This window comes from Hyperolius riggenbachi, chromosome 5 (assembly GCF_040937935.1).
Source record: "Hyperolius riggenbachi isolate aHypRig1 chromosome 5, aHypRig1.pri, whole genome shotgun sequence".
NCBI classification, from domain to species: Eukaryota; Metazoa; Chordata; class Amphibia; order Anura; family Hyperoliidae; genus Hyperolius; species Hyperolius riggenbachi.
In genome coordinates this window covers 444,578,004-444,602,802 of record NC_090650.1, presented here as the reverse complement: position 1 = coordinate 444,602,802, position 24,799 = coordinate 444,578,004, and the positions used below count along the sequence as shown (strand labels likewise).

The window sequence follows — 24,799 nt, the reverse complement described above, 5'->3', positions numbered from 1 at the left end:
CCCAGCTGTACACTCTATTACACATGGGCAGCACAGAGTGCAGGGGGCAGCCTGGAATGAGAACCTGTCTCCTGTGGCTGGCATGTCCCAGCTGTACACTCTATTACACACGGGCAGCACAGAGTGCAGAGGGCAGCCTGGAAAGAGGACCTGTCTCCCGTAGCTGGCGTGTCCTAGCTGTACACTCTATTACACATGGGCAGCACAGAGTGCAGAGGGCAGCCTGGAAAGAGGACCTGTCTCCTGTGGCTGGCATGTCCCAGCTGTACACTCTATTACACATGGGCAGCACAGAGGGCAGCCTGGAAAGAGGACCTGTCTCCTGTGGCTGGCATGTCCCAGCTGTACACTCTATAACACATGGGCAGCACAGAGTGCAGGGGGCAGCCTGGAATGAGAACCTGTCTCCTGTGGCTGGCATGTCCCAGCTGTACACTCTATTACACACGGGCAGCACAGAGTGCAGAGGGCAGCCTGGAAAGAGGACCTGTCTCCCGTAGCTGGCGTGTCCTAGCTGTACACTCTATTACACATGGGCAGCACAGAGTGCAGAGGGCAGCCTGGAAAGAGGACCTGTCTCCTGTGGCTGGCATGTCCCAGCTGTACACTCTATTACACACGGGCAGCACAGAGTGCAGAGTGCAGCCTGGAAAGAGGACCTGTCTCCTGTGGCTGGTATGTCCCAGCTGTACACTCTATTACACACAGGCAGTGCAGAGGGCAGCCTGGAAAGAGGACCTGTCTCCTGTGGCTGGCATGTCCCAGCTGTACACTCTATTACACATGGGCATTGCAGAGGGCAGCCTGGAAAGAGAACCTGTCTCCTGTGGCCGGCGTGTCTCAGCTGTCATTCTCTGGACATTGTCACAATGCTTTTTATAGTGGAAGAAAGTCAATGAAGCTGGGAGGGCCGTACCGGCCAGTGAATGGCCAGCCCAGCAGCACTCGCTCCCCTGAGTACACTATATGTATAGACAATGAGTGTGAATGCAGGAAATGCCGGCACTGTTATATAACGGCTAACGAATAATATACATCATTTATGCCCCCCCCCCCCCCTCTCTCTGCGGTAAGCAGAACACGCTGCTCAGCCCAAAGAGGGGTCCATACGTTACATTATACACAGCCTGATGGGGGTACACTGCTTACTCCCCCTGTGTTCCCCACTGCAGAGGCCCCCGCACAGGTGACACCCCACCAGCAAGCCAGTGACAGAGGTGACCCCGATACCAGTCCTGACACACAGCCCCCCTCATGCAGATAAAACACAGCACAGATGGCAGAGCTGCAGCAATCCCCCCAGAGGGCAGGATAGTCACCCGCTGCCTCACCATCCGCTGCCTACCTGTCTGTCACCGCAGCCAGTGTCCCCGGTCACCTCCTCCTCTGCTTCCATCACGGCTCAACTTCAGCACATCAGACCGCAGTGCAGACCCAGCGACCCCCCCAGTCCTCACCGCAGCATCAGCATCCTAAGATCTCTGCAAGAATCCCATCTTCAGGCTGCAACACCGGCAGAGGGAGGCGGAGAGAGAGAGCGCAGCCCCAAACAGCTATATCCTGGAGAGGCTGATACAGCCAGCGAGAGAGGGAGAGAGGGACATGTAGGAGGGAGGCAGGGACACGCCAAGGGAGGAGAGACAGCAGAAGATGGAGAGGGAGAAAGCAGATCGAGAGAGACAGGGTGTGTGTGTTGTATGTATAGTGAGTGTGTGTGTGTGTGTGTGTGTGTGTGTGTGTGTGTGTGTGTGTGTGTGTGTGTGTGTGTGTATAGTGTGTGTGTGTGAGTGTGTGTGTGTGTGTGTGTGTGTGTGTGTGTGTGTGTGTATGTATGTATAGTGTGTGTATGTGTGTGTATGTATAGTGTGTGTGTATAGAGTGTGTGTGTGTGTGTGTGTGTATGTATAGTGTGTGTGTGTGTGTGTGTGTGTGTGTGTGTCTGTGTATATATAGTATGTGTGTGTACAGTGTGTGTGTGTGTGTATATGTGTGTATGTATGTATAGTGTGTGTGTGTATGTATGTATAGTGTGTGTATGTGTGTGTATGTATAGTGTGTGTGTATAGAGTGTGTGTGTGTGTGTATGTATAGTGTGTGTGTATGTATAGTGTGTGCGTGTGTGTGTGTATGTGTGTATGTATGTATGTATAGTGTGTGTGTGTGTGTGTGTGTGTGTAAGTGCGTCTGTGTATAGTATGTGTGTGTACAGTGTGTGTGTGTGTGTGTGTGTGTGTGTGTGTGTGTGTGTGTGTGTGTGTGTGTGTGTGTGTATGTATGTATGTATGTATGTATAGTGTGTGTATGTATAGTGTGTGTGTATAGAGTGTGTGTGTGTGTGTGTGTGTGTGTCTGTGTATATATAGTATGTGTGTGTACAGTGTGTGTGTGTGTGTGTATATGTGTGTATGTATGTATAGTGTGTGTGTGTGTGTATGTATGTATAGTGTGTGTATGTGTGTGTATGTATAGTGTGTGTATAGAGTGTGTGTGTGTGTGTATGTATAGTGTGTGTGTATGTATAGTGTGTGCGTGTGTGTGTGTATGTGTGTATGTATGTATAGTGTGTGTGTGTGTGTGTGTGAGTGCGTCTGTGTATAGTATGTGTGTGTACAGTGTGTGCGCGTGTGTACAGTGTGTGCATGGGCGTCCGCAGAAAATTTTCCAGGGGGGGGGCAAAAAGTGGGGAGTTAAAAATTTGGGCTGGTGTACGCGCGCCAAAAAATGGAGCTACGTCATGCGGCGCGCTTAGCGCGCCGCGCCGAAAAATGGGTGTGGTCATGAACCAGAATGTGGGTGTGGTCGTGGGTGGAGACAAGTTTACATGAACTAAGCAATGGTGGGACATTAGATTAGGACAGTGGTGGCGAACCTTTTGGAGGTCGAGTGTCCAAACTGCAAAGTCACTTTACTATCACAAAGTGCCAACAGCAATTTAAACTAAATACAAACGTTTTAACTCATACATGAACATTATGGAAAATTAAGTTGAAAATAAACTGTGAAGATAAACAATTTCATCCATCGTACTCCTGAAAAAAATTATTCATTTTTTTTAGAACCTCCCAGTTTCATTTTCTGTTTTAAAAAGCAGAAAAAGTAGGTTTAATGCTATTGTCTCATATGATGATGATTCAGCTTTTTCCATAGTCTCGCAGTTAGCAATCATGTGACCCCCAACAAGACAAATTCAGCAATCATGAGGCCCCCCCCATCAAGACAAATTCAGCAATCATGAGGCCCCCAACATGACCAACTCAGCAATCATGAGGCCCCCAACAAGACAAATTCAGCAATCATGAGGCCCCCAACAAGACAAATTCAGCAATCATGAGGCCCCCAACAAGACAAATTCAGCAATCTTGAGGCCCCCAACAAATCATGAGGCCCCCAACAAGACAAAGTCAGTAACCATGAGGCCCGCAACAAGACAAATTCAGTAGTCATGAGGCACATAAATAGACAGCTTTTCACATAAATAGGCAGAATGCCCCCTTAATATGTAGACACCTCTCACCTGGCAGCAGTTCCCCAAAATACACTCAATCTGACAGCAGTGGTTCCCCAAAAATAGGTAGCCCCAGGTCTATAGGTGTCCCCAGAATAGGTGGCCAGCGGTATAGATGTCCCCAGAACTGGTAGCCAGGGGTAGAGATGTCCCCAGAACAGGTAGCCAGGGGTATATGTGCCCAGTATATGTAGGCAAGGGTATATGTCCCAGTATATGTAGGCAGGGGGTATATGTCCCAGTATATGTAGCCAGGGGGATATGTCCCAGTATATGTAGGCAGGGGTATATGTCCCAGTATATGTAGCCAGGGGTATATGTCCCAGTATATGCATGGCCGGATTTCTGGCAAGGCCACATAGGCCATGGCCTAGGGCACCAGATAAACAAGGGGCGGCCTGCAGACAGTGGGCATTATTTGCAGGGCATTATTTGCAAGTGTCCAAACAAATGAAAGTGGTCAGGATAACTGCACTATTAGTACTAGCTGGCATCTGCCTGTGCTGTGCTACAGGCAGCTGCAGTCCGTTAACCAAACGTTTGTGAACAGTGTGTGACTAGCAAAAAGCCAGACCTTGACCAATGACATAGCAACAGCTGCAGGCAGTTACAGAAGGCCGGGTCTCACGCACTTGGTGTGGGGGATGAAAGGACCAGGGGCAGCACCAGCAAATAGTACAGAATACAGAAGGCAGCCTCTCACAGTACCCATTTCTTAATTATTGATTGGCCAGCACTGTTACCCTGAAAACAGCAGTGGGTACAGGACTCACTTTTACGTGTTGCTGACCCCACCCAATGTCCAATTGTGAGCCATTTTTGACTATGTGTGTGTGGTGGATGGCTCCCACCACGCCCATCACCTGTAGATCGCTTGATTGACCAGTTCCCCCGTGTGACATGATTGATTCACTTCACGTTGCCATGGAGACCTCGGCACTAGCCCCAATAGTGGACACCATCTGGCCCAAAAATTTTTGGATTGGTGTGTGTGGAGAGAGGCGATAGGATACGGTTTCGGTTGGGGCGGCTGGTAATAGTCGGCCTTGGGCGGTAAGAAGTACAAATCCGGCCCTGAGTATATGTAGGCGGGGGTATATGTCCCAGTATATGTAGGCAGGGGTATATGTCCCAGTATATGTAGGCAAGGGGTATATGTCCCAGTATATGTAGGCAGGTGTATATGTCCCAGTATATGTAGGCAGGGGTATATGTCCCAGTATATGTAGGCAGGGGTATATGTCCCAGTATATGTAGGCAGGGGTATATGTCCCAGACAGTATATGTAGGCAGGGGTATATGTAGGCAGGGGTCAATGTCCCAGACAGTATATGTAGGCAGGGGTATATGTCCCAGACAGTATATGTAGGCAGGGGTATATGTCCCAGACAGTATATGTAGGCAGGGGTATATGTCCCAGACAGTATATGTAGGCAGGGGTATATGTCCCAGTATATGTAGGCAGGGGTATATGTCCCAGTATATGTAGGCAGGGGTATATGTCCCAGACAGTATATGTAGGCAGGGGTATATGTCCCAGACAGTATATGTAGGCAGGGGTATATGTAGGCAGGGGTATATGTCCCAGTATATGTAGGCAGGGGTATATGTCCCAGACAGTATATGTAGGCAGGGGTATATGTCCCAGACAGTATATGTAGGCAGGGGTATATGTCCCAGACAGTATATGTAGGCAGGGGTATATGTCCCAGTATATGTAGGCAGGGGTATATGTCCCAGTATATGTAGGCAGGGGTATATGTCCCAGACAGTATATGTAGGCAGGGGTATATGTCCCAGACAGTATATGTAGGCAGGGGTATATGTAGGCAGGGGTATATGTCCCAGTATATGTAGGCAGGGGTATATGTCCCAGACAGTATATGTAGGCAGGGGTATATGTCCCAGACAGTATATGTAGGCAGGGGTATATGTCCCAGACAGTATATGTAGGCAGGGGTATATGTCCCAGTATATGTAGGCAGGGGTATATGTCCCAGTATATGTAGGCAGGGGTATATGTCCCGGTATATGTAGCCAGGGGGATATGTCCCCAGAAAAAGTGGCCATGTGTGCAGGAGGAGGGGAGCAGCGGAGAGAAGAGGGAGAGCTATGGGCACTCACCTTAGGGGGCTCTCCCTCCCTCTCTCGCTCTCCCCTCCGGAGTCCGGAATGAAGTGTGCAGCGGCTGGCAGCGGTGGGCGGAACTTACCTCCTCTCGTCGCACGCGCCGGATGGATTAGCCGCTACTCTGGCCTGATCCAGACCAGAGTGCGGCACCAGAACTTCCGGCGCAGGAGCGAGAGGAGGTAAGTTCCGCCCACCGCTGCCAGCCGCTGCACACTTCATTCCGGAGGGGACAGCGAGGGAGAGAGAGACCCCTAAGGTGAGGGAAGGGGGGGGGAGACGTCCGCCCTTCCCCACTGTGCCCATAGCGCTCTCTCTCTTCTCTGCGTGTTCCCCTCCTGCTGGCTGCACGGGCACGCGGCCAGGGGGGGGCAGCGGGCGGCCAGGCTCGGGCAGATGCCCGGTTTTGCCATATGTGCGGACGCCCATGAGTGTGTGTGCGTAGTGTGTGTACAGTGTGTGTGTGTACAGTGTGTGTGTGTGTGTACAGTGTGTGTGTGTGTACAGTGTGTGTGTGTGTGTGTGTGTGTAAATACTGTGTGTGTGTGTGCATGTATGTATAGTGTGTGTATGTGTGTGTGTGTGTGTATAGAGTGTGTGTGTCTGTGTGTGTACAGTGTGTGAGCGTGTGTACAGTGTGTGTGCGTAGTGTGTGTGTGTCCAGTCTGTGTATATGTATAGTATGTGTGTGTACACTCTATTTGTACAGTGTGTATATGTGTGCAAGTGTGTGCACAGGGTCCATGTGTGGGTATGTAGTGTTTGTGCAATGCGTGTGCATGTACTGCATGTGTGTGTAGTGTGTCTGTGTATGTACACATTGTTTGCGTAAGAATGTGCACTGTCCGTGTGTACAGTGTGTGTGTGTGTGTGTGTGTGTGTTTGTGCAGTGTGTATATGTGTGCACAATGTCTGTTTGTGTGTGTATGTAGTGGGTCTGCAATGCGTGTGTGTGTGTAGTATGTCTGTGCATGTACATGACGTTTGTGTATGTAATGTGTGTATGTATGTGTACTGTCTTTGTGTACTGTGTGTGTGTATATGTAAAGTACATGTCTGTGTGCGCAATGTGTGTTTGTACGGTTTATATGCACAGTGTATAATTGCATGTACAGTGTGTGTGTGTGTGTGTGTCTTGGATTTGTACAAATGTCTGTCAATATCAGTGTGTTTGTGTATGTATAGTGTGTGCTTGTATCTGTGTCAGTGTGTATATTTAGTATCTGTCAGTATTTTGTGTACATTGTGTACAGTGTGTGTGTGCGTGTATAGTGTGTGCTTGTATCTGTGTCAGTGTGTATATGTGGTCCCTGTCAGTATTTGTGTGTACAATGTGTGTGTGTGTGTGTATAGTGTGTGCTTGTATCTGCGTCAGTGTGTATGCTTAGTATCTGTCAGTATTTGTGTGTACAATGTGTGTGTGTGTGTGTGTGTGTGTGTGTGTGTGTGTGTGTGTGTGTGTGTGTGTGTGTGTGTGTGTATAGTGTGAGCTTGTATCTGTGTCAGTGTGTATGTGTGGTGCCTGTCAGTATTTGTGTGTACAATGTGTGTGTGTGTGTGTGTTTGTGTATGTATAGAGTGTACATTTGTGTGTGCGTACAGAGCGGTGGTATGTACAGTAAGTAGGCATGTGTCTGGTGCTATGGAGGGGGCAGACCATGAGCGGTGGATGATGGAGCCAGCTCCCACGGGTGGGGTGAGCTCAGGGGACGCTAATGGTGCATACATACATCCAATTTTGATTGGACAAACAATTAGCCATTTTTACCACCTCCAGATGTTGAATGCTATGAGCAGATTGTGTAGGTACGCTCTCATACTACATGGAGGTGGAAATATTGGTCCGTGATTGGCCAATCATAATTGGACTAGCCGTCCCGCGTCGTAGCATACGCCGCATCTTCTATCTATCTAATAGAGTACGTGCCTCAACCTTGAAGCAAGAAGAATAAAGGTGGGTACACACATCAGATAAAAGTCTTTGGAAAAATGAAAGATCACAGACCAATTTTACCCCCTTCCATGTAGTATCAGAGCCACACCTACACAGTCTATTCTATGGAGCTGCACTCCCCATCAGATAGAAATCTTACCCCCTTCCATGTAGTATGAGAGCCACACCTACACAGTCTATTCTATGGAGCTGCACTCCCCATCAGATAGAAATCTTACCCCCTTCCATGTAGTATGAGAGCCACACCTACACAGTCTATTCTATGGAGCTGCACTCCCCATCAGACAGAAATCTTACCCCCTTCCATGTAGTATGAGAGCCACACCTACACAGTCTATTCTATGGAGCTGATCTCCCCATCAGACAGAAATCTTACCCCCTTCCATGTAGTATGAGAGCCACACCTACACAGTCTATTCTATTGAGCTGCACTCCCCATTAGATAGAAATATTTGCAAGATGCTGCACACAAAGTTGCTGTACACATTCAAAAGATCATTATCTGCAAAAGATCCGTTCCTGCAAAAGATCAGTACCTACAAAATACATTCATAGTCTATATTTCCATGCGGATTATTGTGGACATTTTTCCGCATAAGCGCATAAGCATCTGCATACAATGAATTTTCGATGCTGGTCGAAAACACAAATATTTCTGAAGATCTTCGTGAAAATTCGCCAAAAAACGAAAACAGGATTTTCGATGCGAAAATGACTTAGGCGAAAATTTGCAAGCAACACTGCTACATGCTACATTAGCACTATCCAGGAGCGCCACAGGGAGGATTCCCAATGCCCCCTTTTTATACAACCGGAGGGACCGCGGGAACCACAGCGGCACCCCGGAGGGGGAGGCTAGGTGCCGCAGGCGACCCCCCCCCCCCCAAGCGTGGCCAGCGCCAGGGAGAGCCGTCTGCACCCACCTCCCACAATTAAAAACAGGCACTTACCTTAACGTCCATTGCGTTCTGCTACATGCGCATTAATTTTCTCATGGAAAGCATTTTTTGAAGTTTGTACCCTTTGGAGGCAGGTGGTGGATGGCTTGCTCCGGTGGTGTGAGCCCTGGAGTGAGTTGTCTGCACCTGTCCTCCCCCCCCCCCCCTCTGGAGTGCTGTATGTGAGCCAGCCCTGAGCTCTAAAGCTCGGGGTGACCCATGCTTCACTTCTTTCTCATGTGGTGCCCCCAAGTTAATGCGCATGTAGCAGAACGCAATGGACGTTAAGGTAAGTGCCTGTTTTTAATATTGGGAGGTGGGTGTGGACGGCTCTCCCCGACGCTGGCCACGCTTGGGGGGGGTCGTCTGCGCCTCCCCCTCCGGGGTGTCACTGTGGTTCCCAGGCAGTGAGAGAGCCTGGGACCCTGTGGTCCCCCCAGTTGTATAAAAGGGGGGCATTGGGAATCCTCCCCGTGGCGCTCCTGGATAGTGCTAATGTAGCATGTAGCAGTGTTGCTTGCGAATTTTCGCCTCGAAAATCCCGTTTTCGTTTTTTGGCGAATTTTCACGAAAATCTTCAGAAATATTTGCGTTTTCGACCAGCATCGAAAATTCATTGTATGCGGATGCTTATGCCCTTATGCGGAAAAATGTCCACAATAATCCGCATGGAAATTCAATCTATGCGGATGTTTATACGGAAAAATGCCCGCAATAATGCGCAAGAAACTTCTCTGAATGCGGGCGCTAATGCCCTTATGTGGAAAATGTCCGCAATCATACGCAAGTAATGCGAAAATGACTGGCCTTAGGCGAAAATTAACGTGAAAAAATTAGATGGAAAATTTGCCTGTCAAAACAAAATTAGGCGAAAATTCGGTAAAAATTTATCGAAACAAATTTTTGCATTTTCGCTCATCACTGGCATGTAGCAGGGCGACCGCTTTGCAGTATTGGTTTTTTGACCCTGCATAGTTTGGCATGCAAAAGCAAATGCATATTTGCATGAGCATTGCCTTATGAATAGCCAATTAGGCCAGATTTGCAAAGCCAGACTTGCTAGGGTAGGCCTCTTTTCCACGGACAGTTGATAGGCAGTAACATGCCTCTCAAACTCTTACAACTGCTCACTACTGCCTGGTAACTGCTTGCTGCTGCCTGGTAACTGCTTGCTGCTGCCTGGTAACTGCTTGCTGCTGCCTGGTAACAGCTTGCTGCTGCCTGGTAACAGCTTGCTGCTGCCTGGAAACTGCTTGTTGCTGCCTGGTAACTGCTTGCTGCTGCCTGGTAACTGCTTGCTGCTGCCTGGTAACTGCTTGCTGCTGCCTGGTAACTGCTTGCTGAGCACACAGCTCAACAGTCCGTGGAAAAGAAGCCTTAAACTTGGTGTTTGAGCACGCATACATTTTCTCATGCAAAGTACTTCTTCTTCTTGCTCGAAGGTTGAGGCACTTACTCTATTATATATATAGAATCACTGGCATGTAGCAGGGCGACCGCTTTGCAGTATTGGTTTTTTGACCCTGCATAGTTTGGCATGCAAAAGCAAATGCATATTTGCATGAGCATTGCCTCATGAATAGCCAATTAGGCCAGATTTGCAAAGCCAGACTTGCTAGGGTAGGCCTCTTTTCCACGGACAGTTGATAGGCAGTAACATGCCTCTCAAACTCTTACAACTGCTCACTACTGCCTGGTAACTGCTTGCTGCTGCCTGGTAACTGCTTGCTGCTGCCTGGTAACTGCTTGCTGCTGCCTGGTAACAGCTTGCTGCTGCCTGGAAACTGCTTGTTGCTGCCTGGTAACTGCTTGCTGCTGCCTGGTAACTGCTTGCTGCTGCCTGGTAACTGCTTGCTGCTGCCTGGTAACTGCTTGCTGCTGCCTGGTAACTGCTTGCTGAGCACACAGCTCAACAGTCCGTGGAAAAGAAGCCTAAAACTTGGTGATTGAGCACGCATACATTTTCTCATGCAAAGTACTTCTTCTTCTTGCTCGAAGGTTGAGGCACTTACTCTATTATATATATAGATGTGTGTACGCACCCTGGGGATCCAACATGCCGGATCATTAGGAGATGTAAGGTGGTCGCTGTACACACACTAGACGCCCACATGATTTTCAGCTGAGGCAGTTTTCATTGGCTACAGAGGTCAGTGCAGTGTGTGTACATAGGTTTAGTGTGTGTGTATGTGTTGTACATGTGTATGTTGTATGTACAGTGATTGTGTATGTATTTACAGTCTATGGGCTTGATTCACAAAGCCGTCCTAACTCACAGCAGGTCACGCTAGCGTTTTGTGCGCATTATAACGTGTGTAACGGTTTACGGGCACTATCGCAAATTTTCACGCAAAAACGTGGGCGTTTTCGCATGAAAATTTGCGATTGCGCTTGAAAAATTCGCAACTGCGTGTGAAAATTCACGATTGCATGCGAAAACCGTTACACGGGTTATAACCCACGCAAAACACTAGTGCGACCGTGCTATGAGTTAGCCTATGAGCCCTATGTGTATATGCATGTGTGTGTGTTTATGTAAATCAAATCAAAGATAGCTTTATTGGCATGACCAAGATTCATACAGGCATTGCCAAAGCAAGGGCAAAAGGGGGACATGTAAGGGGGTGGAGTAGGGGTACAATGGCTAAGCAGTTCGTGGACATTTTTAGGTTTACAGTTTAAGCTCCTCCTCTCAGTCTGCGGCATGCTGTGATGTAGTGTGCAGCGATTGCCATTGTGGATTCCTCCTCTCAGTCTGTGGCATGCTGTGACATAGTGTGCAGTGATTGCCATTGTGGATTCCTCCTCTCAGTCTGTGGCATGCTGTGATGTAGTGTAGTGTGCAGTGATTGTCACTGTGGATTCCTCCTCTCAGGCTGTGGCATGCTGTGACGTAGTGTGCAGCGATTGTCACTATAGACTCCTCTGCCCAGTCTGTGGCATGTTGTGATGTAGTGTGCAGTGATTGTCACTGTGGATTCCTCCTCTCAGGCTGTGGCATGCTGTGACGTAGTGTGCAGCGATTGTCACTATAGACTCCTCTGCCCAGTCTGTGGCATGTTGTGATGTAGTGTGCAGTGACTGTCACTGTGGATTCCTCCTCTCAGTCTGTGGCATGCTGTGATGTAGTGTGCAGTGATTGTCACTGTGGATTCCTCCTCTCAGTCTGTGGCATGCTGTGATGTAGTGTGCAGTGATTGTCACTGGGGATCCCTCCTCTCAGTCTGTGGCATGCTGTGATGTAGTGTGCAGCGATTGTCACTGTGGATTCCTCCTCTGTCTGTGGCATGCTGTGACGTAGTGTGCAGTGATTGCCATTGTGGATTCCTCCTCTCAGTCTGTGGCATGCTGTGATGTAGTGTGCAGTGATTGTCACTGTGGATTCCTCCTCTCAGTCTGTGGCATGCTGTGATGTAGTGTGCAGTGATTGTCATTGTGGATTCCTCCTCTCAGTCTGTGGCATGCTGTGACATAGTGTGCAGTGAGTGTCGCTGTGGATTCCTCCTCTCAGTCTGTGACATGCTGTGACGTAGTGTGCAGCGAATGTCACTGTGGATTCCTCCTCTCAGTCTGTGGCATGCTGTGATGTAGTGTGCAGTGATTGTCACTGTGGATTCCTCCTCTCAGTCTGTGGCATGCTGTGATGTAGTGTGCAGTGATTGTCACTGTAGATTCCTCCTCTCAGTCTGTGACATGTTGTGATGTAGTGTGCAGCGATTGTCACTATAGACTCCTCTGCCCAGTCTGTGGCATGCTGTGACATAGTGTGCAGCGATTGTCACTGCGGATTCCTCCTCTCAGTCTGTGGCATGCTGTGATGTAGTGTGCAGCGATTGTCACTATAGACTCCTCTGCCCAGTCTGTGGCATGCTGTGACGTAGTGTGCAGTGATTGTCACTGTGGATTCCTCCTCTCAGTCTGTGGCATGCTGTGACGTAGTGTGCAGTGATTGTCACTGTGGATTCCTCCTCTCAGTCAGTGGCATGCTGTGATGTAGTGTGCAGTGATTGTCACTGTGGATTCCTCCTCTCAGTCAGTGGCATGCTGTGATGTAGTGTGCAGTGATTGTCACTGCGGATTCCTCCTCTCAGTCAGTGGCATGCTGTGATGTAGTGTGCAGTGATTGTCACTGTGGATTCCTCCTCTCAGTCTGTGGCATGTTGTTATGCAGTGTACAGCGATTGTCACTGTGGATTCCTCCTCTCAGTCTGTGGCATGCTGTGACATAGTGTGCAGTGATTGTCACTGTGGATTCCTCCTCTCAGTCTGTGACATGCTGTGACGTAGTGTGCAGCGAATGTCACTGTGGATTCCTCCTCTCAGTCTGTGGCATGCTGTGACGTAGTGTACAGCGATTGTCACTGTGGATTCCTCCTCTCAGTCTGTGGCATGTTGTTATGCAGTGTACAGCGATTGTCACTGTGGATTCCTCCTCTCAGTCTGTGGCATGCTGTGACATAGTGTGCAGTGATTGTCACTGTGGATTCCTCCTCTCAGTCTGTGGCATGCTGTGATGTAGTGTGCAGTGATTGTCACTGTGGATTCCTCCTCTCAGTCTGTGGCATGCTGTGATGTAGTGTGCAGTTATTGTCACTGTGGATTCCTCCTCTCAGTCTGTGGCATGTTGTTATGCAGTGTACAGCGATTGTCACTGTGGATTCCTCCTCTCAGGCTGTGGCATGCTGTGACGTAGTGTGCAGCGATTGTCACTATAGACTCCTCTGCCCAGTCTGTGGCATGCTGTGACGTAGTGTGCAGTTATTGTCACTGTGGATTCCTCCTCTCAGTCTGTGGCATGCTGTGATGTAGTGTGCAGTGATTGTCACTGTGGATTCCTCCTCTCAGGCTGTGGCATGCTGTGACGTAGTGTGCAGCAAAAGTCACTGTAGATTTCACATACTATACATTGTATGTGTATGTGTGTGCACATGTGTGTGTACAGTGTGTGTTTAGTGTATGTGATGTTTGTATGTGTTGTGTGTGTACAGTTGGTGTACAGTATACGTCCGTGCGCCTGTGTGTTTGCATGTGTGTCTGTTTGCATGTGTGTGTACAGTGTGTTTGTGTATGTGTGTGCACAGCTGGTGTACTGTGTGTGTACAGTGTGTGTGTGTGTACAGTGTGTGTGTGTGTGTGTGTGTGTGTGTGTGTGACACATGGAGAGGCAGCCAGAAGGAGAGACAACTGATGGGGAGCTGAGGTGATAATAGACTGTTGACATTATTATTGTGAATTTACGTAGAGCTGAAATTTTCCACAGTGCTTTCCAGAGTTCACTGAACAGTTCATGTCAATAAGAGCAGCCATATGATACAGCCTGTTCCCTCCATAACCAGAACACCACCAGCCAGTGATCACTGCCCCACCATGTCATCAGAAATCTCGCTGAGTACTGCTCTATTGCTAGCTACACACAATGCAATTTTCTGACAGATTTATTGTCAGATCGACTATTTCCAACATGTCCAATCTGATTTCCCATCGATTTTCCAAAAAAGTGAATGGGAAATCAATCAGAAATCAGATCGCACATGTTGGAAATAGTCGATCTGGCCATAAATCTGTCAGAAAATTGAATTGTGTGTACCTAGCGTAATGGCTAGCACTGGGAGCTTCAGTCTGAACTGGCATTATGGCTGTGTCCCCACTAGAGCAGGTGCAACATGGACACGGTGAGGGCATCTGCCAGGGGGACACGCTCCATTCCTTTGCATCCACTCACTGTTCCGCCGTCCGGAGCAATCGCCGCTCACCGCCCCGCTGCTGACCGCCGCTGCTCAGTCCCTCCCTGAAATCAGCCTGGAGGCCAGCAGGTGCTCTCCACAGGCTGCAGCAGGCCAGTTCTCCCTACCTACAGAGACTTTTCACTAGTCCACCATGAACCAGTCAGAAGTCTCCCTGTAGCTGAGGATTCCCATTGGTGTTTTGCAGCCCAGTGGAGATCCCCATGCTCCTTCCCGGCATACAGGGACCGAGCAGCGGCGATTTGTGTAGCCCGGGGCAGACCCATCCACCTGCCTGGCATTATCGCATACTGCACAGTAGAGAGGTCCGCTTACCGCAACGGTTCCCACAGATCCATTGTAGAGTGACAAGTGTAAACAGCTCCTATATAGAACATGTATAACAGAGGAGCCGGTCACTGTCCGGTCCGGTGGGAACAGAGCCTAAAGTACCGAGGTGAAAATAAACTCATGAGATAAAATATTGTATCTATCCTCCTACTCCTGAAATTAACTCTTTGAGGTATCCCAGTTTTATTTTATGTTTAAATATACTTATTAAAGAGACACTGAAGCGGAAAAAAAATTATGATACAATAAATTGGTTGAGTAGTACGGATAATTACTAGAAGATTAGAAGCAAAGAAAATATTCTCATATTTTTATTTTCAGGTATATAGCGTGTTTTATAACATTGCATCATTCTCTAATATTTGCAGTTTACACACTACTCAGCATTCTAAATTTTACAGAGCAGGCCAGTGAACTTTTGAACTGTCCTCTTTAGAAAAAAAAAACAATACAATGACTGACTGTTGAGATAACAAACTTCAGAAGACAGAGCTCTCCACAACTTTGAAGCTCAAAAAAAAAAAAGAGCTCAATGGCTCTTTTGCATAGATAAATGGAGTTTCTTGACTCTTCTGTACTGGAAACAATATTAGACTTATGTCTCTGCTCCTAATGTTTTATTTCTTAGCTGTACTACACATACAAATCATTATATCATAATTGTTTTTCCACTTCAGTGTCTCTTTAAGTGTTTATTGTTTCATTGCCTCTGCTCAATGGCACAGTCTTTGAAGTATGCCTGAGCTAAAATATAAGAACTATCGACCCTTTTTAGCTCTTCTCTGCTCTCAGAAGTTGTTCTCTGGTAGGAAAGAGTTTTATAGCTGTAATTCCTTATCAGAGAAAATTACAGTACAGCCCGGCCAGGTCTAGACTGGAGAGAGACTGTCACTTGCATGTCTGAATGTTTATCTCTTTCAGGCAGAGAAATAAATAAGGGCTACAGCCTAGTTATTTGTATGCTTGGTACTGTACATACACATGTCTGTGTCATCAGTTTATTTTCACCTTAGTTTGGTTCAAGCTGATTGAGGGGTGTCTGTCTGTCTGGTTATTCATGGACTGGTGTAAGCAGACTTGTCGTGTATATGGGCACTATTATAGCATATCACTGTGACTGTATTGCATCATCATTGCATCATCCCTGGGTGCTGTCACAGTGTTTGGTATTAGAGTTTGTCTCATTGTAAAGCATGTTTTGTATTCAGTAAAGACACCACAGCTGCGGATCTGTGTAGCGGCGCGCAAATAAACCTACGTCAGCTGTGCGGTGCTGGATTGGACGCCCATCACACACACCGGCACTATTTCAGACACACTCGGTCGTGAGATGAGGTGCTGGAGCTGAAGAGAAAGGCGAGTAACAGTGACAGTCCAGTGACAGTGGCAGTCCGGTGACAGTCCAGTGACAATGACAGTCCAGTGACAGTGACAGTCCAGTGACAGTGGCAGTCCGGTGACAGTCCAGTGACAATGACAGTCCAGTGACAGTGACAGTCCAGTGACAGTCCGGTGACAATGGTAGTCCGGTGACAGTGACAGTTCGGTGACAATGGTAGTCCGGTGACAGTCCAGTGACAGTGGTTGTCCGATGACAGTGGCAGTCCAGTGACAGTCTGGTGACAATGAAAGTCCAGTGACAGTCCAGTGGCAGTCCGGTGACAGTGACAGTCCAGTGACAACCTTATGACAGTGACAGGACAGTGCAGAGACAGTCCGGTGACAGTCCAGTGACAGTGACAGCCTAGTGACAGGACAGTGCAGTGGCAGTCCGGTGACAGTGACAGTCCAGTGACAACCTTATGACAGTGACAGGACAGTGCAGAGACAGTCCGGTGACAGTCCAGTGACAGCCTTATGACAGTGACAGGACAGTGCAGAGACAGTCCGGTGACAGTCCAGTGACAGCCTTATGACAGTAACAGGACAGTGCAGAGACAGTCCGGTGACAGTCCAGTGACAGCCTTATGACAGTAACAGGACAGTGCAGAGACAGTCCGGTGACAGTCCAGTGACAGCCTTATGACAGTAACAGGACAGTGCAGAGACAGTCCAGTGACAACCTTATGAGAGTGATAGGACAGAGCAGAGACAGTCCGGTGACAGTCCAGTGACAGTGACAGCCTAGTGACAGGACAGTGCAGTGGCAGTCCGGTGACAGTGACAGTCCAGTGACAACCTTATGACAGTGACAGGACAGTGCAGTGACAGTCCGGTGACAGCCTTATGAGAGTGATAGGACAGAGCAGAGACAGTCCGGTGACAGTCCGGTGACAGTGACAGCCTAGGTACAGGACAGTGCAGTGGCAGTCCGGTGACAGTGACAGTCTGGTGACAGTGACAGTCCAGTGACAACCTTATGACAGTGACAGGACAGAGCAGAGACAGTCCGGTGACAGTCCAGTGACAGCCTAGGTACAGGACAGTGCAGTGACAGTCCGGTGACAGTGACAGTCCACTGACAGTGGCCATTGGGAAGGGCAGTGGTCAGTGTTGGGGAAATGACATATGGCATAATCAGATAAATAAGTGTGTGTAAAGGATTATCATAATAGCCATAGTAACTGCTATTGGGCCCGTAAGCAAGGGGGGCCCAATGATCTTGGCCGGGAAGGGGGGGGGGAGGGGAGGTCTGTTGAGAGCCTTATGGAGGACTGTGATAGGCCCCCTCAAGGCCGGATTTATACTTTTAGTGCACCTAGGCCAACTTTCTTGCAGCTTCCCTCCCATTCCATGTGCAGCCCCCTCTTGCATGTGTAACATCCATGTACAGAAGCATCCTTACATACAAATCTCTAGGACTGCAGCTCCCTATTTCTAGCTGTCGCTCCTTTTTTGCAACCTCTGTATTCTATGCAGCAATCCCTCATCCATGTCCTGCCGCCCCTCAGCCAGCTGCCGCCCAAGTCCTAGGCCTCTGTGGTCTCTCCAGAAATCCAGCCCTGGGCCCCCTGCATTGCAGAGTAATAGAGCAGATAGGTTTGATAATCTAGCATCCCGGTATCCATGACTACAGCACACAGAGTGCGCTGCAATCACAGAGACTGAGATGTATGGGGAAGGTGGATCGCTGGTAAATCCCCGAGAGGTGTGTCCCTTTCCTCCAGTGCTCCGCCCCCACTTTGCATATGGCCATCACCAGAGCTCTTCACAAGGGAGAGCGCCCCCTAATGCCTGTCTGGTACACACCATGCAATTTCGGGTCGAATAGATAATTTCCTACAGGTCCACTCTGATTCCCGAATGTTTTTCTGATCAATTCTCCAATCACTTCTGTACAAAATTGATCAGAAAAACGATCGGACCTGTTGGAAATGATCTATGTGTACCAAGCATAAGAATGCCACAGCATTGCCTAAAAGAACATGCAGGGAAACCAACCCTGCAGTGTGGGGAGGGCGGGAGGGCTGTGTTTGGGGGGAAGCGAGCATTTATTTACCAGCGGGGGCCACTCTCTAACCTCTCTGTGCTGCAGAACCACAGCTTGAAGTACCTGTGATGATGATGTGCGGCCCCGGCCACTGCAATGCATGCTGGGAGATGTAGTCCATTCATGTGAATACCTCTCCCAGCATGCATTGCAGGGGCTGGGACACGGAATATCACTGTGGACGCTTCGATCTGCTTTTTCTGTGGCACATGAAGCAAGACGAAGGAACATGTATAGATGGGGGACTAGAGAGCACCCCTTCATAGGTAAGTATGTGTTCTCACTGCTCCCCCAAAACACACACCATCTTCCCTGAGGAGGAAGTTTGCTTCTTTTTTGTAATCCAGGTGCTGCGTTTACTTATCAGCCATCTCTGCCGTGGCAGTCAGGTGACACAGGGGAGAGATCAGATTACAACTTGTGATTAGTCACAAATGAGGGGGAATTAAACAGGTTAAACTCTCTAAATACATACAGGGTGTATTTCTCTGCTTTCCTTGTGTCCTGTGCAAGAGTTCAGCTCCACTTTAAAGGATACCCGAAGTGACATGTGACATGATGAGATAGACATGTATATGTACAGTGCCTGGCACACAAATAACTAGGCTGAGTTCCTTTTTTTCTTTCTCTGCCTGAAAGAGTTAAATATCAGGTATGTAAGTGGCTGACTCAGTCCTGACTCAGACAGGAAGTGACTACAGTGTGACCCTCACTGATAAGAAATTCCCCTTTTTTTCCTTTTCTTGCTCTCAGAAGCCATTTTCTGCTAGGAAAGTGTTTTATAGTTGTAATTTCTTATACAGTTCCTGTTGTAGTCAGAGGATCAGCTGATTTTTTTCTTTCCTTTTGTCTTGTATCACTCCGTGCCTGGTGTTCACTTACTATTGTGCCATGGTCAGGGCCGGAGCTGCCATTAAGGCAAAGGAGGCAATTGCCTTAGGGCCCCTACTGCTGCCAGGCACACCAGGTGGTCTACCACCAACTGCTCCCTGGGTCCCGTGCATGGCGTGTGGCTGTATTATAATAACTCACCAGTCCCGGCGTGTTGCACCCTCCGTCCTCCGCCTTCAGCCCCACTGCCTGCCTCCTCTCCATGACCAGGCGCAGGTTATTTACTCGTAATATGCGCCACATGGGGAAGAATCAGGCAGCGGGGAAGAGGACAGAGCACAGACGGAGCAGCAACCCGGGACAGGTGAGTTATTACAATGCATCCACAGGGGCCCTGGGAACAGTCGGAGGGAGGCCACCTAAGGGGCGGCAGCTGATTCAGGGCCCTGGGGGCTGATTATGCTGGGGAGGGGCAGGTTATCTTTGCCCCAGTGTCGCTTATACCAGCCCTGGTCATGGTGTTGTACCGCGCTACCATCACTGTGTGCATATACTGCAGTGTGTGTATTATACCGGGATAATAATGGCCTGGCATGAATAATTGAGATCTCGGTGAAAGTTCCTGTTGAGTGCTGGACAATGCGGAGGGCGTGTGGAGGCGGGGCCATGGCGCTACCTGCTCCTGATAACAATAGGTCTCCGCGGGCGGCGCCACCTGTCCTGGTGGTTAACCCCTCGCACACCTCAGCCTCTGTACAGAACACAAGCTGTGCAGGATGATATTATAGGAGGATAATACTGCAACGCCATCCAATACATCACATTAAATATGAGTGGAGTCAGCAGCCAGATATCAGCAGAGTCAGTTATATGTCCAGGGGCTGCAGACACAGAGTCCTGGGACCAGACACATGCGCCGGCAATATTATCCCCAAGCAAGAGAGTTTTCCAAGACACAGAATTATGGGAGGCAAACTTAGTTCCACAGTACAAGAGCCACTCTGAGGGTACAAGTTACCCTTCCCAATATAACAAGAGTTGAGATTTCCTTGTAGACTTGTATATCCCCTTCCTGTTCCAATACTAAGATTTATATTTTTGTGTCTCTGGCTGTGTGTCCCACAAGTGATATTTCCTGGTTGTATTTTGTTCCTCTGCCCCTCCTACAATAGTGATATTTCCTGGTTGTATTTTGTGCCTATGCCCCTCCCACAATAGTGATATGTCCTGGTTGTATTTTGTTCCTCTGCCCCTCCTACAATAGTGATACTTCCTGGTTGTATTTTGTGCCTATGCCCCTCCCACAATAGTGATATGTCCTGGTTGTATTTTGATCCTCTGCCCCTCCTACAATAGTGATACTTCCTGGTTGTATTTTGTGCCTATGCCCCTCCCACAATAGTGATATTTCCTGGTTGTATTTTGTTCCTCTGCCCCTCCTACAATAGTGATACTTCCTGGTTGTATTTTGTGCCTATGCCCCTCCCACAATAGTGATACTTCCTGGTTGTATTTTGTGCCTGTGCCCCTCCCACAATAGTGATATTTCCTGGTTGTATTTTGTTCCTCTGCCCCTCCTACAATAGTGATACTTCCTGGTTGTATTTTGTGCCTATGCCCCTCCCACAATAGTGATATGTCCTGGTTGTATTTTGATCCTCTGCCCCTCCTACAATAGTGATACTTCCTGGTTGTATTTTGTGCCTATGCCCCTCCCACAATAGTGATATTTCCTGGTTGTATTTTGTTCCTCTGCCCCTCCTACAATAGTGATACTTCCTGGTTGTATTTTGTGCCTATGCCCCTCCCACAATAGTGATATTTCCTGGTTGTATTTTGTTCCTCTGCCCCTCCTACAATAGTGATATTTCCTGGTTGTATTTTGTTCCTCTGCCCCTCCCACAATAGTGATACTTCCTGGTTGTGTTTTGTGCCTATGCCCCTCCCACAATAGTGATATTTCCTGGTTGTATTTTGATCCTCTGCCCCTCCTACAATAGTGATACTTCCTGGTTGTGTTTTGTGCCTATGCCCCTCCCACAATAGTGATACTTCCTGGTTGTATTTTGTTCCTCTGCCCCTCCTACAATAGTGATACTTCCTGGTTGTATTTTGTGCCTATGCCCCTCCCACAATAGTGATATTTCCTGGTTGTATTTTGTTCCTCTGCCCCTCCTACAATAGTGATATTTCCTGGTTGTATTTTGTTCCTCTGCCCCTCCTACAATAGTGATACTTCCTGGTTGTATTTTGTGCCTATGCCCCTCCCACAATAGTGATATTTCCTGGTTGCATTTTGTTCCTCTGCCCCTCCTACAATAGTGATACTTCCTGGTTGTATTTTGTGCCTATGCCCCTCCCACAATAGTTATATTTCTTGGTTGTATTTTGTTCCTCTGCCCCTCCTACAATAGTGATACTTCCTGGTTGTATTTTGTGCCTATGCCCCTCCCACAATAGTGATATTTCCTGGTTGTATTTTGTTCCTCTGCCCCTCCTACAATAGTGATATTTCCTGGTTGTATTTTGTTCCTCTGCCCCTCCTACAATAGTGATACTTCCTGGTTGTATTTTGTGCCTATGCCCCTCCCACAATAGTGATATTTCCTGGTTGCATTTTGTTCCTCTGCCCCTCCTACAATAGTGATACTTCCTGGTTGTATTTTGTGCCTATGCCCCTCCCACAATAGTGATATTTCTTGCTTGTATTTTGTTTCTCTGCCCCTCCTACAATAGTGATACTTCCTGGTTGTATTTTGTGCCTATGCCCCTCCCACAATAGTGATATTTCCTGGTTGTATTTTGTTCCTCTGCCCCTCCTACAATAGTGATACTTCCTGGTTGTATTTTGTGCCTATGCCCCTCCCACAATAGTGATATTTCCTGGTTGTATTTTGTTCCTCTGCCCCTCCTACAATAGTGATACTTCCTGGTTGTATTTTGTGCCTATGCCCCTCCCACAATAGTGATATTTCCTGTTTGTATTTTGAGTCCCTGCCCCTCCCACATCAGTGATACTTCCTAGTTGTATTTTGAGTCCCTGCCCCTCCCACATCAGTGATACTTCCTAGTTGTATTTTGAGTCTCTTCCCCTCCCACATCAGTGATACTTCCTGGTTGTATTTTGTGTCTCTTCCCCTCCCACATCAGTGATACTTCCTGGTTGTATTTTGTGTCTCTGCCCCTCCCACATCAGTGATACTTCCTGGTTAAATTTTGTGTCTCTGCCCCTCCCACATTAGTGAAATTTCCTGGTTGTATTGTGTGTTTCTGCCCCTCCCACATCAGTGATACTTCCTGGTTGTATTTTGTGTCTATGCCCCTCCCACATCAGTGATACTTCCTGGTTGTATTTTGTGTCTCTGCCCCTCCCACATCAGTGATACTTCCTGGTTAAATTTTGTGCCTCTGCCCCTCCCACATTAGTAAAATTTCCTGGTTGTATTGTGTGTTTCTGCCCCTCCCACATCAGTGATACTTCCTGGTTGTATTTTGTGTCTCTGCCCCTCCCACATCAGTGATACTTCCTGGTTGTATTTTACGTCTCTGCCCCTCCCACATCAGAGATATTTTTCATTGGTTGTGATTTTAGAGGTTGGATTTCATCGCTGTCCCCAGCAGACTGTTTAGTCGGAATTAACTGATCCCTGAAGTTTACGTTTGAATGGAGTTCAGTGTTTACATACCGCCTTCTTCTGATTGGCTAAACGCATCTTTGTAGTCGCTCTTTGTGAGACGGTCTTGGGTTTGGGCCGCGATGGTCGCTCTGCGTCTGACGCCGGCTGTCTCGTCTTCTTCTCGCTCTTCTTACGCTTCTTCTGCACAGACATTGAAATAACAGTGAATTCCGAAAGACGGTTACGCATTTCTTACTAGCGTTTTTATCAGCTATAGCGAGTCGCGACAATGCACATTATAGAAACAGATGTATATAAACCACAAAATATGACGAGCGGTTCAGAGCATATCCTATAAATGTGGCTGGAAAAACATCAAATGTATGGTGACAATTTACACGCATATTGGAAGCATACAGGAAACATGTGACAAGATAGAGGATCAGAAGCTCCGGAAGTAAAGCAATATCTGCAGATGGGAACAGAGAGAACTGCTATTCATCAGCTCACAGGAACACTATCGCAAAAAAGTAGGCAGTTAAAATCTGACAGAACCGACAGGTTTTGGGCCAGTCCATCTCCTCATGGGGGATTCTCAGGGTTTTCTTTGTTTTCAACAGCATTTCCTGAACAGCAGTTTAACTGCCAAAATAGTAAGATACCAGCCAGCTTCCCTAATCACTTGCACATTATTTTGTCAGTTAGACTTTGCAACTGCTGTTCAGGAAATACTGCTGAAAACAAAGATAACCCTGAGAATGCCTCATGAGGAGATGGACTGACCCAAAACCTGTTGGTTCTGTCAGATTTCAACTGCCTACTTTTTTTTGCAATAATGGTGCTTTAAAGAGGAACTGTAGTTAAAATAACAATGAATACAAATGCTTATTTTTTCAATATTTATTTATAAATTATTTAGCCAGTGTTGCCCATTGTGAAATCTTTCCTCTCCCTAATTTACATTCTGACATTTATCACAGTTGGCGACATCTTTAGTTCTATGCTACACAGAAGAAAAAAGAGATGTGTGCTCAGACCAGTCAACTCCTGACTAAATACTGGCTGCCTCAAGTCATCTGACTAATTAAAATGGCAAAGCGTATGCAAATTGCATTCGCCCACCAGAATATGCAGGATCTAACCTGTCCACCTAACTTCCTGCAGGAGTTGGCCCACGCAAAATTTTGCATCTCAACAGGGCTGCCGCTTGTAGGCCTCTTTGTACCCCCAAGAAATGAAGGGCAGCGCAGACACCCCCACAAGGCATCCATTGCCCGGGAGCGCTGCAACTGCCCCCCATGGGAGGGGGGAGCGAGAGAGCATAGCCAGCACCCCCCCAGACATGGCCTGTGCCCAGGGGGGACCACCCATGCTGCCCCCCCAAAGGATAGCTTCCCTACCTTTGCGAATTTACTTACCTGTGCTGCCATTTGCATGGTTTGGGAGCAAACACACCTAATGGTGAGGTGAGGGGGGTGACCCTGCATAGTTTGGCATGCGAAAGCAAATGCATATTTGCATGAGCATTGCCTCATGAATAGCTAATTGAGCCAGATTTGCAGAGCCAGACTTGCTAGGGTTAAGACTTGGTGTTAGAGCACGCATACATTTTCTTCAGGTAGACATCTTTAGTCCTGCCAGGTGATCTCTGCGGAATGTTTGTCACTGAGCAGGCTAGGAGCACACTTGCAGAAAACTCTACATTTACGTAAAGGAATAGAGGTTGCTTTACACATGCTTCAAAAACGTACGGTTTTCCAAACTGTACAGAGTGGGATAAACAGAAATAAAGATAGATACACCATTATGGCACTGAACCATCCAGGCCAGGTTCCCACTTCAGCCGGACCTTGACTATGTTCTATACAAAGTCCGCACACTCCGGGTAGTACCAATCAGATACAGCATAAAATGGCTGAAATGTTTCGGACTGTGCGTCCCTAATCATAGCCCAAATATACAGACATCCAGCAGGGTGTATAAGCTCTAAGACACACCCACAGGGGCGTGTCCCACATAATGAGATTTAAAGGTATACCTCTGCCAAGATATTCATATTACAAAGTCAATTCAAATCACAGACACAGAATCTAGGCTGAAAATAAAAGGATATCAACCAATAAGATTCAAGTCCCACCTGGAGTACAAACCACCGGGAGCCAGAGTGCCCAATGTCAGAATCTATTGTTACAGTATTAATCCTGCTTTAGGCATCAGAAACACTTCCTATAGCTATATATTGCTGTATACTGGTATGTAGCCCTCCCACTGATGCTTAGCTTAGGCTATTTAGCTATGCGGAATTCTCCTCCCAGAGCATTTT

The 24,799-nt window shown here is 47.8% G+C and overlaps 1 protein-coding gene across 3 annotated transcripts in view; it reads right to left on the bottom strand.

The window, feature by feature from the left end:
- The window catches only part of PLEC (plectin), a 367,871-nt gene extending 345,284 nt beyond the window's left edge, over positions 1-22,587 (bottom strand). For 2 of the 3 annotated variants that reach the window (XM_068238140.1, XM_068238142.1), the window contains exon 1: positions 1,346-1,411. In XM_068238140.1, the coding sequence (XP_068094241.1) occupies positions 1,346-1,396 (51 nt within the window). In that variant the 5' untranslated portion in view covers positions 1,397-1,411. Of the gene's footprint in view, positions 1-1,345; positions 1,412-22,545 lie in introns of those variants that run through there. The other variant, XM_068238141.1, reaches the window with a different exon arrangement.
- Between the last annotated feature and the right edge of the window lie 2,212 nt (positions 22,588-24,799).